This window comes from Ambystoma mexicanum, chromosome 2q, assembly GCF_040938575.1.
Source record: "Ambystoma mexicanum isolate Mex_15411 chromosome 2q, UKY_AmexF1_1, whole genome shotgun sequence".
NCBI classification, from domain to species: domain Eukaryota; kingdom Metazoa; phylum Chordata; class Amphibia; order Caudata; family Ambystomatidae; genus Ambystoma; species Ambystoma mexicanum.
In genome coordinates this window covers 1345170256-1345188294 of record NC_090924.1, presented here as the reverse complement: position 1 = coordinate 1345188294, position 18039 = coordinate 1345170256, and the positions used below count along the sequence as shown (strand labels likewise).

Below are 18039 nucleotides of genomic sequence, written 5' to 3'. Positions count from 1 at the left end.
GTCATCAGTGATGTCATCAATGACATTTGTGATGTCATCTTTGATGTCCTGGGTGTTAGTCTTAGCAGTGCACGGTGGTGGCGCGAGTTATGGTTGCTTAGCTTACCATAACTGGCGAATTTCAAGGGTTTTTCGGTTTTACTTGGAACCATAACGTCCCTTTAACAAAGTTTTTTCACTGAATTTCATAGGTTTTTAGTAGCGCAACTTAACCATAATGTCCCTTTAACAAAGTTTTTTTCACTGAATATATATATATATATATATATACATATATATATATATATATATATATAGTTGTTATGGTGTGGTGAGATAGTTATGAGTGAACCCTGCATGCAATTAGTTCCAATTCCATGTTAACAGGATGGTTGAGGCATCCAAAAGAGTCTGCTTTACCGTATTCCTTGCAGGTCCATGAGAGCATCAGTCACATTCCAGGGAAAAGTCACAAGGATATGATCTGATGAGTCTAATTTCCCATAGGGCTTGTCTGACAAGGTGTGTGTAGGTTCATGGCATATTCATGTAACCAGGCAGAGGAGGAGCCGTATGGCAGATGTTACAGAGAGTGGCCGTCCCTCAGTTGTGGCATTTGTGCTGATCTTGTGCTGTTGTGAATGAAATAGCCAGGTTCTCAGTGATTTTCTGAAGATCAGGTGGCTTTCCTATGTGTGCAAATGTTGGGACATAGAATTCCTGAGATTGCTTTAGAGGAAAGAGAGAGGGTTAATCCTCTGTGGTGTTTACGATTTAAGTTTTTCCACCATTACTAATCCCACATTGCTGGATCAGAGTTTTCTAAAGTGGTTGTAGAGGATGAATTTCCTTGTGGAGACTTCAGACCCCTGCTGTGGAATGCTTGGTGGGCTATGCATGGGGGTTTGAAATAAACCCTCTGTTTAATCCGGAGTTTGCAAAGTGTTCTGGTGTGGTTGGGCTGACATGATGTGTTTGTGTCTTGGAAGTCTCAGAAGAAGTCCAGCTGATGTGTTTGGGATTGTTTAGTATCCGAGGTTATTTGTTCTGTAGTTTGGCTATTGTAAGGGAGGCATGGGAAGACAGACACAAGAGATTCAATGTTCAAGGGTGTTTATTGAACACAAGGGTTGGATAACACCCTATCTATACCCTAACTTCTAAATATGAGAGCATGCCCTACCATCAAATAATAAACAAAACAGTCCTAGTTGTGTCAGTCAAAAATAAACTGACCTATACTAAAACCTACTGCCTGCCCTTAAACTACTACAATAAATGAGTGCATGGGAAAATGTAAATGCAAAGGAACACAGTGTTCAAAATCATATGTCAAAAATGGCTGAGCAAACATACTCCATTCTCCACATTTTGGGCATGGACCAAGGTGTCACAATCAGGGTTTTAGAGCCCACGCTCGCTTTTTTAGGCACGAGGATGCAGCTCAGGACATAGGCCAGGGTCTTCCATGAAAAAAGTCTCTTGCTCGTACCAAGTCTCTTTCAATGCAGGATGCCTTGGGCTTTTCCCACAAAACAAAGTTCCTTTCATGTTCAATTTAGCACAAAGCTCTCAGTTCACAAATGTTCCAAGGTTACACAATTCGCACACTGGGTTTCCCTCGGTCGGGCTCAGACCTTTCGCTAACACTTTTATCACGGGTTGCAATTTCTTATAGGTCTCCCTCAGTCGGGCTCGGACCATTCATTCACAGCTTTCCCATCAAAGACTTTCGAATGTGTGAGGGGTTTCAAAATGACCTCTGCATGACCACTTCGATATGTTACCAGATTACACTTTGCCTCAATACTTTCTGGTATTGGTAGTTCCTTCACAATATCTTCACCTTGCCTTTGTAACAGGTCACCACCGTTCAACAAACATTTCACCAAGACTTTTGCATGGGCATCTTTCTCTTGCAGGTCCATTCGGTTACTTTGTTTCACAAGGTCCATTTTTGTAACATTCACCATATATCTTCATGGACTGTCTATGTGTGTCTTTTTCAACTTGCTCTTGCAACTGTCTCAAACACACAGCCAGGCTGTTGTTTTCTTTCCTGTTGATAACGCACTGGCTGTGGTTTTACTATGCTTCCCGGTTCACCTTTCAAGACTCAGCAATCCTCCATAAGTCTGTCCTTCCCAGGGAGGGGATCAGGCATCCCTTCTGAGGCCTGATGAGGGACAATCTACACTTCTCAGCTTGCCATGCTGTTGCTGCCTTGCAAAGGTCTTTCTTCCTCGCTTCCAGCCTTTCCTCCTGTGTGTCTCTGTGTAGCAAGACAGGGATCCCTGCAGGACTCTGCCTCACAGCTTCCCTGTTGCCTTCCCAACTGCAGCTCTCTGTTCTGTACGGGGCCTCTCCTTTTATACACCTGGGTAGTGTCAATTGGTTGCAGGTGTACGTGATTGGGGTGGAGAGCCTGATCCTGCCTGGGCTCATTAGGGTGACAATATTTTGGATTCCCATAGGAAACCATGATCTTGCTATTCCTATGGGAATTCTTCATTCGTCTATCTTAGTTCTTTTGCGTCTCAGCATTTGGGGAGTGAAGGCGGAATGTGTGTGTGATTATCTCCTGACTAAGGAAGAGGGGCTAGATGGAAAATAGGGAAGGGGGAATTCAGTGTCTCTACCCAAGGCACTCTCCCCTGAGACTCCTCATCTAGGTAATTCTTCTTCACCTGCCCACCCCCTAGATCTAGCAGTGATGGTTCTCCCCTAATCTTCTTCATTTTTTCTTTTTTTTTATTGTATTTAATCCTATCAGATTTTTTAACAGTTAGATGGCAGAAGTCCAATTTACGCTTAAGATTTCATTTGTTGTAAAAAAGGACGGAAAAATCACACAAAGAAGAAAAAGTCTTAAGAACTAAAGTTGATTCAGTGATGCGTTTTGCAAGTTCAGATTTTGAGCCAGAAGCATCACTTTAGTAATATGTTGCATAATATTCACTGTTGCCAGTAATCATGCTGGTCTGTCTCCTCCGATTAGTTTATTCCAGCAGCTCTCCTTGTCCTGGACACTGGCCTAACAGGGGCCCCCGCAGCCCCCACAGTGCGGGGGGGCCCGCGGTGTGGGGGGCCCCACCAGCACATGGCTGGGAGGGGACCCCAGTAAAAAAGAAAAAAAAAAAAAATTCTAAAAAAAAAAAAGTTTCTTTTGAAATTCACTCTGCATTCATAAAGAACATTTCTGTAACAGAAATAATTTCTTTATGAAGGCAGAGTGACTACAAAAAGAAACGTTCTTTTTGAAGTCTGAGGGCCCCCGTACCCCATGACATGGAAGACCCTAGGCTGGAGGCCTCCATGTCATGGGGTGGGGGGGGGGGTGGGGAACCCTATGCCTTCAAAAAGAAATTGTTTGTTTTTGAAGCCACTCAGCCATCATAAAGAAATTATTTTGATTATGGTTCGGTCCTTAACTGAAATAATTTCTTAATGAAGTTATAGTGACTTAAAAAAGAAACAATGGGGCTCATTCTGACCATGCCGGTCCGGAAACAACGGTGCTGGTAAGCTTACAGGCACTGTTGTTTCCGGACCGGCATATTACAGGTCTGCCTGGTGGGGCTGCCGTGCCCGACAGGTCTGACCCTGCCAGGCACAGCAGCCACGGTAGGCAGACCTGTCACGGAAGCACCGGCACCGTTAACAATGGTGCAGGTGCTTCTGTGTCCCCATTCCCGTGGAGTCTGGGGTTTAACGAAATTACCGGCACCTGATTTCCCAGCCGCCGGTCTTGAAATAGCACGGTGGCACCGGGAAGTCAGGCCATAGTAATTTTTTATGGGTCTGGCGGCAACCCGCCGGTAGCACCGGCACGGTTACCGCTGGACCCGTAATGAGCCCCAATTTCTTTTTTAAGTAATAGGGCCCCCCCTCAACTCCATGAGGTGTGCGTGTATGAGTCTATGGTGAAAGGGTGCACACTCAAAGGTATAGCCGGCTGCCTGTGTGTGTATGGTGAAAGGGTGCATCACTTAAATGTATGGGTGGCTGTGGGGGTGTGCCTGCATGGTGAAAGGGTGCACACATAAATGTATAGGTGGCTACCTGTGTGAGTGTATGGTGAAAGGGTGCACACTTAAATGTGTGGATGACTGGGTGTGTATAAGGTGAATGGTGTGTGTGCTTGTGTACAGGGGCACAAGAAAACCTTCATTTCGGGGGGGCTAACCCTTCAAATGTTGGGAGAGGCGCTAACTTCACAGTGCAGTGGGGAGGGGGAAACTTATTTGTGTGGGTGCATCCAAATTATTTACGCATTTTAATGAGACTATTCTAGTGCAGATTCAATGTTACAAGCAGTTAACTCTCTCCTATAAGTCTCCTGTTCCCTCTCTACCCTTCCAATCACTCCCCTGGCATGCAAGTACTAAACCCACATCACGATTTCAATCGCCTAAACAATGTGGAATTTGAATGCAGGTACTAACAGTGAAATGCTTTACGTTGGTAATTGCTGTGTTCTTGTTAACAGCAAAAACCAGGTGCCATTTAAAATCTGTGTCCTGTTCGGTCTGGCAACTGCTCTAAAGGTTAGCCAAGTTGAGTCAATATAGCCCAAAATGTCAGGGGGGGTAGTGCTGAAGCCCAGTCAACTCAATGGTGTTGCGCTACTACTTGTGTTTAATGCCTTGCTTACTCCTAGCCCTATTCTTCCTCGTCCCAGTACTTATATACGAGGCAGTACGTGTGTTTGAGGCACTCTGCCTCATACAAAAGTACTGGGAAGAGGTAGAGGTACATGAAGGTAATGCCTGATTTAGCTACCTGTAATCTTCATCACTCCTAGTCCCGCAGTTCCTCATCCCAGTACTTACCTATGAGGCAAGGAGCCTCCTACGAAAGCTCTGGGACAAGGAAGAGGGACGCAGAGGTAATTCTGGGCCAAGGAGCTGATTGTGGAGGTTGGGGTGGTGGGTGGGAGGGAGAGTGGATGTGTGGGGGGGCAGGATTGTGTGATAAATCATAATGGTTGTCCATGTCCAGGCTAAGCAGGCATGATATGTGGTATTAGTGGCTAGAGAGGCATTTTGATTTAGCCAGTCTATTCATTCCTCAGTTTGGTATGACTTTCTTTTAACTGGACATTTCTGATAAAGTAGTCCTGCTAACTTTAATTACCTGGCTAGATTGGCATTTGGGTGCTGCCAGTCTAGCCATTTCTTACTGCGGCATTGTATATTTTTCTGGGCATCTGTGATAAAATGATATGATGTGATTCAAGTCATTTATAATGCGCCTGTACACAAGTGTACACAAGGGAGGGATGATAGAGGGAGGACAAGACAAACGATCTCACTAGGCCTTGTGTCATTGTGAGAACGAGAAGTGCAAGGGAAAAGGGAGCAGGGAAGTGCAAGTGAGAGGGGAGGGGAAAACAGGGCAGCAATGCTCTCAGTAAGTGCAGCCAGGGCAGAGCAGCTATTGGTTGTGCAAGGAGAACAATGGACTGCAGGGTTACAGTTACAGCCCCTAAGTGCATGGTAGGCCCGGAGGCAGTGCAAGGGTGACCAATCAAGAAAGAGCCTGGACTCAGAGAGACTCTGAGGGTAGCCAAGCAGCCAGTCAGTACAGCAGACATGTAGGTCAGGTAGGTCAGCAGGGGGGAAGAGAGAGAAAGCAGCAGAGAAGAGGAAAGCTTTTAGCTGCTTCCGAAACTTCAGGTTGTCCGCCTCAAGTTTGAGAGGGGCAGGGAGGCCATTCCAGTTGGAGGCACCAGCAGAGGAGAGAGGTCTACCCCCACTCTCTGCCTGGAGAAATGTCTAAGCCTTAGAGAGTTGGAGGTAGCTGAGTGAAGGGTTAGAGAAAGAAGGTATTTTGGAAGAGAGCATTGGATTTAGTGTTGGCACTGGCCCCAGAAAGCCTTGTGGGCAATGCAAAGGTTCTTGAACTTGATCCTTGCAGCCAGTGGAGAGATTTCAGGGCTGGAGAAATACAATCCCAGGGCTTGAGGCCAAGGCTAAGTCTTGCAGTCCTGTTCTGGATTATTTGCAGTTGACGGAGACTAGAGGAAGACAGATTGAGAAAGTGGCTGTTGCAGTAGTCCAGCTTAGAGACAGTGAGCTTCTGGTGGAGAGTGAGAAAGGGAAGAGTCCCTTTGAGGAGGAGCCGCTGGTAGTGGGACTTCTTGGTGATGTCCGAGATGTTAGGAGAGAAAGAGAGTGTGGCGTTGAAGATGACACCAAGGTTTTCTGCCTCGCAGGAAGGCAAAGGAAGAGGGCCCAAGGTGGTCTGCTATAGTGAGAGAAGAAACGCAGAGGTAAGGGTCCCAATGAGAAGGATCTCCGTCTTACTGACATTAAGGCAGAGATTGTTGGAGGCGCACCAATCCTGAATCGTGGATAGACAGTCAGGAATGAGCAAGAGAGGAGAGGAGGATGGGGGGAGCCTGAAGGAAAGCTGAGTCATCTGCATATCACTGAAAGTTAGAGGATAAGGTAGAGATCAGGGAGGCCAAAGTGGCCAAGTAGAGGTTGAAAAACCAGCGTGAGAGGATAGAGCCCTGGGGAATGCCACAGGTAGAGAGAGGTGGCGGAGAGAATGGGACCACGATCGACCTGGGAGCGGAGTGGCGGTCCAAGTGGAAGTAGGTCAGTCACTCTAGGGTCTGATCTGTGATGCCCAGCTTCTCACAGAGTCGATTGATCAGGATGGCGATGTTGACCCTGTCGAAAGCAGAGGAAAGATGAAGGATGAGAATAGAAGGAATGCTGGAATCAAGGTTAGAGAGCAGCACAGGTGTTAAGGAGAGCAGTTTCCATGCCTCTGGCAGCTCTGAAGCCAGACTGATGGTCATGGAGACAACCAACAGATTCAGTGTGGAGAGTAAGCTGGGAGATGGCAAGCTTTTCCAAGAGTTTGCTCAGGAAAGGTGGAGATTGAGCGATAGTTTTCCAGCAGGTAGGATCAGCAGACTGCTTCTTGAGGAGTGGGTGCACAAGGGAGTGCTCAAAGGGAGAGGGGAACATTGCAGTGGCGAAAGAGTGATTACAGAAATCGGCCAAGGCTGGAGCGACGGTGTCAATATGGGCTTTGATGGTTCTGGAGGAGCAGCGGAGCACCTGTTTGGACGACACTTTCATAGATCGGACTTGTCTAGAAACCTTGTCAGGTGTTGTCAGAGAGAAAGAGGAAAAAGGAGGAGGAGAGAAGAGATGACCAAAATGGGCCGAGAGAGGAAGAGGACATAGAGGACAGGATGTCCTGTGATTTAGCAGAGAAATGAGAGGCCAGAGCTGTACAGAGGGCATGGGAGGGAACAGAAGAGGTATAGACCACAACAGGATTGACCAGTTCCTTGCAGATTTTAAAGAGTTTGGCCATGTTGTTCGAGGCCATGGAGACACATGCTTTATTGTGTGCTCTCTTCTTGATGAGTGTTATTGCTTTGACTGGCATTTTGCTGAAAACAGTCTAGGTTTGTCTAAATGTGGCCTGGCATTCTGTACTATAATGTTATTACGTGTTTACACTGGTCTACATTGTGCAGCCAGTTGGAAGCATTAATGTTCCTGTGCACTGTTGGTGACTTCCATGTATTGGATTGTGTTACCCTACAAAACAATTGCAAACACTCTGGCTTTATAGCCAATTTATCTCAGAAAGTGTGCTGTATATTGCATTAAAACACATATTTATATCTTTTTCCTAGTGCAGTGTGCGGCATACCCCTTCAGCAGCACGTTCATGCGTATTGTGCAAGCGTGACAGTCTAGGCCGGCCCAGAGTGTGGCGCAACCCGTGATTTGTTGCCGAGTTGGGGGGCCCCCTCAGCATGGCTCGCAGGGGGGCCCCACATTTTGTGTTACGCCACTGGTCCTGGATAGTTAAGTTTGAGATGGTATCTTTCAAGTATATGCAACGGATCTCTTGGGTCGCCGAACAAGTCAAGAGAAGATGGCAAATAGTTTCCTTTGTTGCTGTTTTGCAGAGGCGGCAACAATTTGTCGTGGCTAAGCCTCTGATTGCCAATATTTTGTTCGTATCCAGTAGATTCAGACGCGTTTTTAGGAAGAAGTTACCTGCAGAACTGCTTGGAAATAAATTAAGGTAGGATTGTAGAATATCTAATTCCTTGTAGAACTGAGGAAGATGGGTAGTAATTTTATTAGCACTTGCATTTTCTAAGGTCTTAATCCAGTCAAGTTCTCAGCGCTTTTTTGTCACTTTTACTGGATTGTTTGCGAGCTCTTCTTCGCAACTTTCCACTGAGGATAAAAGGTCTATGTTGTTCGCTTTCCATTTAGATAGTGTTTTGCAGGATCTGAGCTGAAGTTCTTGGTTTTTCAGACGGTAGGCGAATGGAGCATCTTTCAAGATACATTTCCTGTATAGCATAAGGCTATTTAGGTCTACTGTTGTTTTCAATGATGAAAGGCTAAGTTTACGTCTAATCACAGCCACTGAGGTTGATTTCGGTAGACCTAAAATTGTTCACCAAAAAAATTGCTTCCAATTTAGCCCAGAGCTCCGGCAGAAGATTGGGCATAGCATCCAAGCCGTAGGTTAAGGATGGTATAACCTTTTTTTTGTAAAAATCTCTAACCCGGATTGTCGAGAAGCATCCAAATTTGATGTCAATGGCTTTCCCCTGAGCCTCCAGTTTTTTTGTTTTCTCATAAAGGACCTCCTACATGGTTTTTTCTTTAGCCGAACTGTCCAGGGTGACTCCTAGGAACTTTCCTAGGTGACTCTTTCCACTGTGACTGATCCCAGATGAAGAGATATCGTTTCGTTTTTCTTGGTGGATTTTTCGATTACCATCATTTTCGTTTTTTCTTGATTGATCTCCAGATTGTTTTCCGCCATGTAGTGCTGTAGTTTATTTAGTTGAGGTTGTAATCCTTTTGGGGTGTAGTCTAAAAGGATTAAGTCGTCTGCGTACAGCAGGCGGCTGATCTGTTCTCCTCCAAGCTTAGGTGGAAATGATCTTCTTACTGCCTTTTCTGATTCCTGGTAGTCACCTAGATATGACCAAAACAGGGCTGGGGCCAGAGGGCAGACCTGTTTAACTCCACTGGCTGTACTGATCTTTCCTGAAAGAGACCCTTGTTGGTTCAAACAAACTTGCATGGTCGTATTGGAGTATAGGGCTTTAATTGGATCTAGGATCTCATGTGGACATTTCCAAAAAGTACGTTTCTGCCACAACCTGGAACGATCGACACGCTCGAACGCCTGAGTAAGGTCGACAAAGGCAATGAATATTCTGGGGCTTCCTTCTAGGGTCTTACTTTTCAAGGAGCTTAACATGAGTATGTTTGTGTGTGTGCCCATGTTCTTTTTAAATCCTGTCTGTAGAGGATGTTGGCAGGGGGCTTTATTGGCCCATGCTGTGAAATGTTGGAGAAGAAGTGATCCAAAAACTTTGCCTCTAGGGTCTAGCAGGGCGATTGGGCGGTAGTTTACAGGGTCTGTCCTGTTTCCTTTTTTTATAGATAGGTACTATATTCGCAGAATTCCATGATGGAGGGATGGATTGGCATCCGCACAGCCTCTGAAGATCACACTTAGGAGAGATAACCAGGCTTCGGGATGGGTCTTCAGATCAAGGTTTGTTATACCGTCTGGCCCTGGAGCCGTGATGGTTTTAATTTTCTTATCAGGTCCAAGATGTTGTCTTTATTGTCCAACCGAATCCACGGGGTGTCAAAACTACTCATGTCTTCCTGGGATTTTTGCGGGGATAGGAAGAGAGTTCTGAAATAACTCTCCCAAGTCAATTCCCCTATTCTGTTTTGTTAGGAAGGAGGGGCTCCTGCAGATGTTGATAGTAAAAAGGTCCAAAAATCACTGGCATGGTTACCATTTATAGCTTCAAGAATGTTCTCGGCGTCTTGCTGGTATAGTGCGTCCCGATGGGCTCTCAACCAGGCTTTGTAGATTCTCTGAGCTTCCCAAACAATGGGTTCGGCAATCTGAGGTTCGAGTTTTTGTGCCCGTCTATTGATTCGTCTTAGTTCTCTCTTTTTTCCGGCGACAAGTTTGTCATATACATGCCTTCGATGTAGGTTCGGTTGTTTTTTGTTGCCTTGTGGAACTTTATGAATGCTTAGTAGCGGGATGTAGTCCACCATAATTTGATTTTCGCCCTTTATCTTCCTGGACCCCTTGCTCACTATTATTAGAGAGGCACAGCTACACCCTACTGATGAGGATCAACCAGAACGAAACACATGTCTGGGGCTGCTGTTGATACTCTTGTTCAGAGGAGAATTGCCTAGCATTTCATTGCTGGACGGCCCCAGGACAAAGACTGATATGTTTAGGATATTTCTCCTCTGTGAAAGATAGTGAGCTAAAGACTCTGGGTAAGGCTCTTGTAAACCAGGACTCATGTCTGGCAGAGAGTCTCCCAGGACCCCCTTTATTATTTGCATATTTCAAGTAACTTTGGGTTTCACCCTAAGTTACTAGGGGAATCCAGACGTGGACCCCTTGCTCACTATTCTTAGAGAGGCACAGCTACACCCTACTGATGAGGTTCAACCAGACCGAAACACTTCTCTGGGGTTGCTGTTGGTACTCTTGTTCAGAGGAGAATTGCCTAGCATTTTGGTGCTGGACTGCCCCAGGGCAGGACAAAGACTGATATGTTTAGGATATTCCTCCTCTGTGAAAGATAGTGAGCTAAAGACTCTGGGTAAGGCTCTTGTAAACCAGGACTCATGTCTGGCAGAGAGTCTCCCAGGACTCCCTTGTTATTTATTTATTGAGGGCTGTCAGGGTTGTAGTCAGTGTTTATCTTAAAGGTGAGTTGGGTGTCATCACATGTGCAAAGGTTTTGAGCTTTGTCATTGCAGGGGATTCGCATGTGGCCCATCAGTGTGGCATGCACATAATAAGTTATGTCTTGGATGGGTTACGTTTCTATCTGCTTGCCGTCATCCACGAATCCACATCGAGTGAATTTGATGTAGAGTTGTTTTGTGAGCTGGTAGATGATTTGGGTATCTTCTGCGTAGTTGGAGAATTTGAGGTCTGTGTTATTGTCGAGATCCAGGAAGGGGGAGGGGGATTATATATGTATTGAAAAGGAGAAGCGAAAGTCGGGATCCTTGGGGTATAGAACATTTGGGGTTGCTGCGACACGACATAAAGGGGGCCATTTATGTTGTTTGAGTCCTGTTGGTGAGAATATACATAATCCAACATAAAGTCAGTCCAATAACATCTAATCTTTTTAGCAAGATCTTGTGTTTGATAGTATCAAAAGTGGCGGCAATGTCCAGTAGGATGAGTGCGCTTGATGAGGTGGCATTCATGTTGTTTGTTAGGATATCCCATATAGAGAATAATGGGTATTCTGTTCTTTTTGTGTCTCCAAATCTATGTTGTGACTCGTAGATGATGCTGTTGTTTTCATTGTGTTTCCTGAGTTGCTGGTAAAAAAAACATTTTTGAACGATTTTACCTGTCATTGGTGTGTTGCTTGGTCCATATTTGCCTGGGTTGTCTGGATCGTCTGTGGACTATTTAAGGAGTAGCTTGACACACACCGTTTTCAAAGCAGGAGGGATGACAACCTGTTGAATTGAGGCTTAGAGGAAGGCTTGAAAGGAAGGGGTATCATCTACGTTACTTCATATTATTTTTTGTAGACGTTATGGAAGAACGGTTCTTCGGTAGATCAGGAATTCATGAAGTGAGCAGGGACGAAAGGCTTACATTTATTGTTGGTTTCCATCTTATGTGCTTGTTTATTATTCAATTTCTTCACTTGATTTTGTAGTATTTCTGGGTGTTTTTACTGACTCTGTTCCAATATACTTTCATTAGCACGAACATGACATGCTCTTGAGCAATTTACCACACTTTATATTCAATATTATATTAAGATTAGATTGCCCCATTTTTTGGTACTTAATTGAATATTAATATAAAATTTTTTTCAGAGTTTTTACTCTGACAAAAATTGTTTATAAACCATGCTGGCAGGATCATTTCTAATGTTAAATATTTCCTAATCTCATTAATTGAACGTCGTAATAAATGTTGTATTGTAAGGACTGTTGAAGGAGAGGGTTCCGTGAAAATAGAAAGTGGATTGCTGTTTTTAGTGAGATGGGAAATACGCATGGAAGCTGAAAGAGGTGTTGGCAATTTAGAGCAAAGAGCGGAGGGGTGTCTCGTTAGAGAGGGCTTACGTTATAAAAGAGTTGTGTTGTAGTTGTAGATTATAGTTAAGTGAGAGGAAAGGATACTGACAAGGTCATTGATGGTGAGTTGTTGCCTGAATGGTGTGTTGAAAGATAGTGTGATAGAGGCGACAATCTGTTGTTTGGTTAATGCTGTTCCGGATTTTACTGATGGCGTATTGGTGGATGTCTGAGGAGGTTTGCATTGTGTTGTATGGCTGGTGGTGGGATGAGCTTGAATCAGTGTTGCCCCCCTCAAGGGAAACGTGCACTTGTTTGCAACCTGACCTTTGGCATTGGTGTAAAAATCATATCTTTACATATTGGCATCTTATTTGCAAGTCGTTCTGAGTGACACTAGATCGGTTTGTGCAGTCATTGGTGTGTCTGGGTACGGGATTAGGTGTCGGCGGGCGGTTAAGGTGCGTTCTGTGTGTGTGATTGCTGTGAGGCATGTCATCCTCACGTGTGTGAGTTCATCAAAGAGGAGTGGGGATATGCGTTCGTGCCAGGTTTTAATGATGAAGCATACAACTAATGTATGATGGATGATACGGTCTGTTATGTCTGCTTCATGTTCGGATGCGCAGCATGAAGTGATGATCATGTACAAGTGTGTACTGGTGGAGGTACGGATAATGTTGGATGGCATGCCGGTGTGCGTGTCAGTCATATCTAGGTCTGTTTAATCTAGTTAGGCTGAGGACTTGCTGCAGAGGTGGAATGATGAGGTGCATGGTAGATTACTTCCGGAGTTAGGACCCAAGGTCTTATTGGCTTTAACAGGCCCAAACTGGGAGTAGCTACAGGTGTAGCCCTTGCCTGGATTGGCCATTAGCTCTGTGGTCACACCAACTGGACACCCTGAGCATCCTACAGATCAGGAGCGGGAGTTGCATGTGGCCTACCAATATTGACAAGAGGCAGAGGATGAGAGCATCAGTGGACGCTGCAAGCTTGTATTGAGGTGCAGGGGCATGGAGATTTCATTGTGGAGCCCTCCAGGTGGGCTGGGGGCCTCGTTGAAGCTCGTGCAGACTCAGAAATTGACCAAATAGGCGGATCGGCGCTGTGCTGCCTTTGTCTCTCTTGGAATCTTGTGTACCGGCTGTCATGGTCAAGTCATTGGGAGGGAGACAGCAGTGGATGCTGATGGCTTGACGGTGGTGCTGGGAGTGAGGAGGTTCCTCTTGGGGCCACCCAGCTGGAGTAGGAGCTCAGCTCAAGGGACAGATTTGGTGGTTTATATACCAGCTGCTCCTTCTCCACAACCCACCCGGCAAATGTTTATACACCATTTTAAATGACACTGTGTATTCTGTAAAAGAATGTCCATTGAGAATACTTGATGTTAATGTGTTAATCGATGGCATTTCATTATATGTGTGTGGAATAGCCTTCTTATTCTGTATACCAACAAGGAAAGCTCACAGGTATTCTTCTTGTTAATTACGTCCATGATCACTATTCATTTCAGCACGTTTTGATTGAGGGTGAGCATATAATGTTTTCCACTTCCACTGCAGGTGGTGCTTCCCACGTTCATCTTGGAAAAAAGATCCCTGCTGGAGATGTACGCAAACTTCCTGTCCCATCCAGACCTCTTCCTGTCCATCTCGGGGGGAGTGACGCCAGAAGACCGGATCATCCGCTTTGTGGAGTACTACCTGACCGCCTTTCACGAGGGGCGAAAGGGCGCCATTGCCAAGAAGCCCTACAACCCCCTCATTGGCGAGACGTTTCATTGCTGCTGGGACGTGCCTAAGGCCAAAGTGAAGCCATTTAGGACTACGGGTAGCTCTACAGCCCCGACGGACCAGGCCATGCCCCAGGCCCCGGGGCTGGGTCTGGACGAGACTGAGAGCTACAAGTTGAGGTTTGTGGCGGAGCAGGTGTCGCATCATCCACCGATCTCATGCTTCTACTGCGAGTGCAAGGAGAGGCGAATGTGTGTGAACACTCACATCTGGACCAAAAGCAAGTTCCTGGGCATGTCTATCGGGGTGTCCATGGTTGGTGAAGGTAAGACAGTGTTGCGTTTTTAAAATCCTGTCTTTCTGTTACCAGCGCTATTTGTTGTTTGACAGGGAGTGCGTGATAACTGGAACAACCTTGAGATTAATATGATATCTTTTATACTAAGTAATTTTAAAAAGTGTCATGAAAAGAGTGTTCTTTTGGAATGTTATTGGGGGGCCTTTGTCCTGATCTTGGAAGCCTCTCATGCATTGAGGCATGCATGCCACTTTTCTCAGCTGAGACTGGCAGCTGGTTAGCAGTTATGCTTTATTTTCAGCATGCCCATCACTGGATCTCAGTCTCTGGACTTGGGCTGGATTTCAAATTTCCTGTTGAAGTGGCGATGAAGGTTAGGGCAGTCTGGAGGGAAATGTTTGGCATCAGGCTCTTACGACCTCAAGAACTGACCCACATTTGAAATTGCCAGTGGTGCAGAATCTAGAACAGGCCTTGATCATCAAGAGCATGGTAACTCATTACGTGACCCTCGGAATCTTTCATATGATATGGCATTTATAATGCGACTATACACAAATGTTTCAAGGCGCGACGAGGCAAGGGAGGGGAAAAGAGACAACGATCCTACTAGGCCAGATGACATTGAGATTGCGCACGTGCAGGGGAAGGGGCAACGGGAAAAGTGTGAGGGGACGTAACCATCATTATTCCTAGCCAGCGTGGTTATTTGTAAAGGATCAAGGGAGTTGTAGTCCAACATATTCGGGAGAGGGCACATAATGAGTAACCATGATGTAGAAAAAGGGAACAGCACATTTTAGAACAGGGCAAGCTTTGTCACAACTGACTTTGAAATACAATTTGAAGCAACATTAGACTCTATCATGTATATATTTTGAAGTTATAAAGACGTTTTTTGTTAAAGTTTGAAGTACTTTTGAAAGTATTTCTGAGGGGAAAAACGGTTTCAAGTAGTGTGGCACATTTTCTTAAATACAACTTGGAAGTAAATTGGAGAAATATCGAATCTTCCTAGCTAATATTTTGAAGCAGTAACTAACTGGTCCATAGATAATAATTAGAAGAAATGGGACAACCTTTTTCTTAAATAACAGCTTGAAGTGATATAAAACTCATAATAAGGAAACAGTTTAACGTGACATGGAACTTTGTATGTGTGTATAAACATAGATGTTGAACGCAAAAAGCATCTATGCTTATCTGTCTATCCCATTGCCTATTGCACATTTGTTGCACCAAATGAGTCTGATAAAACAATGCAACTTTACACTCATCGTGTACTTGTAACACAAACACGAATATCATTATAAGCTATAGCTACTTCCATAATGTTCTATTTGGGGGCAAACACGGTGGGTAACAGGCTGCCAACCTGAGCCTCCGAGGACACAGGACCTTTGCTGGCTGTGTCTGCTCCCCAAACATGTCCGTTTATGCTATTAGTAAGCCCGAATAAGGCGTCATTGCATCACAAAGTGTAAGGCATACGAGAGATGAAGAAAAGAGAATAGAAGAGGAAACCGAGTCTTTCTTCCATTTCTATGGTGTGAGTAGGCAGAGCTGGCGAGGACTTCAAATGCGGGGTGACAGGAGGATGGTGGTACCAGGCAAGCAGATGTTTGGTGAAGTGCATCAGAGAAGGGTTCAGGAAAGGCAAAGAGGTCTGGGGCAAGGATGACATGAGCCCTCCAAGGGAGAAAGGCACCAGCATATCCCGAGGAAGACAGGCCGCGTTCTAGCGCTCTTGATTGGCTGGTCCCGTCTCCCTGGGTACTAATGCTGTGTAATGGCATTTTGCCATCGCAAGCATTCCTTGTTCTGCTTAACAAAATGGCATTACAAAAATAGAAAGAAATTGTGCCAATGTGGAGGTTTGTAAAATGGGCAAGAATGAACTCTATTAGTGCCTGTTCAAACATTTTCATTTTGTTATAATTTATTTTTCTCTGTCTTTATGTGACATTGCACTTTGGAAAGGAAGTCAATCTGGCAGAGCCGATTGGGCAAAGGCATATCAAAAATCTAGAAAAAGCAAATATGAAACATATATGTAGATTGTTTGGGCTGTTAAACGAAATGTGATTTGCACAGCTATGTGGCTTTCCACATGATATTTGTATAGATTGATCAGCAACCATCCTTGAAGTTCCTCCAGGGCGCTCTCTGTACACGCATCCGTGGCGGATGAGATTAGCATGCGGGTAGGACCTGGCGCCCGTAGGAATCTGGATTTTTAGATACTCATCTTTTTTGTATAGGTCAGATGTTAGAATGCGGCGGGTGCAGAAACTGGCAGTGATGGTATAGACTTCCGGGTCCATTATAGGGGATGGGGTTCCACTGTGGGAACCCAGGGATGCATCCAGTCAGTCTCCTGTTGCGTAAGGCTGGCACAATGTGCAACCGTGGATTCTGCATGCATGGGCACTGGTTTGCCTCTCAGCATCTAAGCATGAGTGATATTCTGCACTTAACCCCTGCACTGCCACCTGCTGGCCGCACTTCTTGTTTTTCGATGTTTCGATCCTATGACCTGCACTTGCTCCTCCTCCCCTTCCCCCACACTTCTCCCATTTTCTTCTCCCCTGCACTTGCACAATCTCAAAGTCACTGGGCCTAGTAAGATCGTTTTCTTGTCCCCCTTGATCCCCTCCCCTGCCTCGTCACGCCTTGTCGCGCCTTGAAACACGTGGATAGGCGCGCTGTAGATAAAATATCATATCATATCATTATTCACGCCTCCTTGTGTGGCAAAAGGAAGCAGAGTGATGGGCAAGTGGGCAGTTGTGGGACTTCAGCTCCTAATACTAAACATGCAACTGAAACCAGGGGCCTAGACTTTTGGTTTTCCCGGGGTGCGGTCGGCACCTGTGAAGGGGCAACGGCGGCAAAAAAAAGTCCCATTGCAAGTATAGGAGGTTTCACGCAGATGGCCTTTCCCAGGGGCCGGGCCCTGGAGCACTCACATACTCAGCGCCCCTGACTGAATCCACGTTTTGAATTAATGTTGGCACTACTTGTATCTTGACACAGGAGAAGCGTTACGCGTCTTGCCCATCTGAGTTTCCCCTACCCTCCATTGCCTGCTTACCAATTAGCAACCCTGCAAGGATGTCATTAGATGTACATTGCATAGTTCCAAAGTGCTCAGTGCCTCCACTTGTCCCGTAGGTTGTACAAAGACCTTCTAGGAGCTACAAGTTGCGCAGGCCGCTCCCCTTCGCCCATTTCATTGATATCTCATTTTATTTGAAATTAAACAGGTGACTCCTAGAAAATAGCAGACACGTGTGAGTTGTGGCTGCTTCATTTTAACATAGCTCCCTAGGTTTTTATTATAAAAGAAGCCTGATGGAGGGGTGGGCAGTTGCCAGCCAATTACAAAGCTCGGAACGCTGGCTGTATTCACTGGTACAAGTTTGTGTTCAGCGCAACCTGTGCGCAGCTTGGCCGGAGCCTCCATTCCCTAACTCCCTTCCGCCTCTTTATAGCCAGACACTTTATATTAAATAAAAACTAAGCAGGCGTTCTTAAAGCCACTGCACCCTTTAAAGTCTTGTTTCTTCATTGATGACGTCATCAGCCAACCCCCAACAAAAAAAGGGACTTCATCACCACAGGGGCTTCTGGATCCACTATGTGAGGTCTGTTTCTTTCTATTTTTGTATTCGGATGCGCCCTCAGGGCTTGCACGTGAACTATGCGGGTGCTAGTGGTGATATAACCCTCGACCGGCAGGCGGACCAGTCCAGTGACGCCACTAGCACCCACGCTTAGGGACCCCAATTATTATATGCATTCTGCAGCAGAACTCATTGGTACATTCTATTTATATTTTTTTCTTATTTTGTTTTCATTTTATCTATGTTGAAAGGTGGGGTGAACAGCGCAGGCAGACACTGGTCCCACT

General features: G+C 45.5%; 1 protein-coding gene across 5 annotated transcripts in view; it reads left to right on the top strand.

Annotated features, from left to right (window-relative positions):
- Positions 1 to 18039, top strand: part of OSBPL10 (oxysterol binding protein like 10) — a 2898140-nt gene that overhangs the window by 2703373 nt on the left and 176728 nt on the right. For all 5 annotated transcript variants that reach the window (XM_069648807.1, XM_069648805.1, XM_069648806.1 and 2 more), the window contains one exon: positions 13658 to 14153. In XM_069648807.1, coding sequence (XP_069504908.1) covers positions 13658 to 14153 — 496 coding nt within the window. The remainder of the gene's footprint in view (positions 1 to 13657; positions 14154 to 18039) is intronic.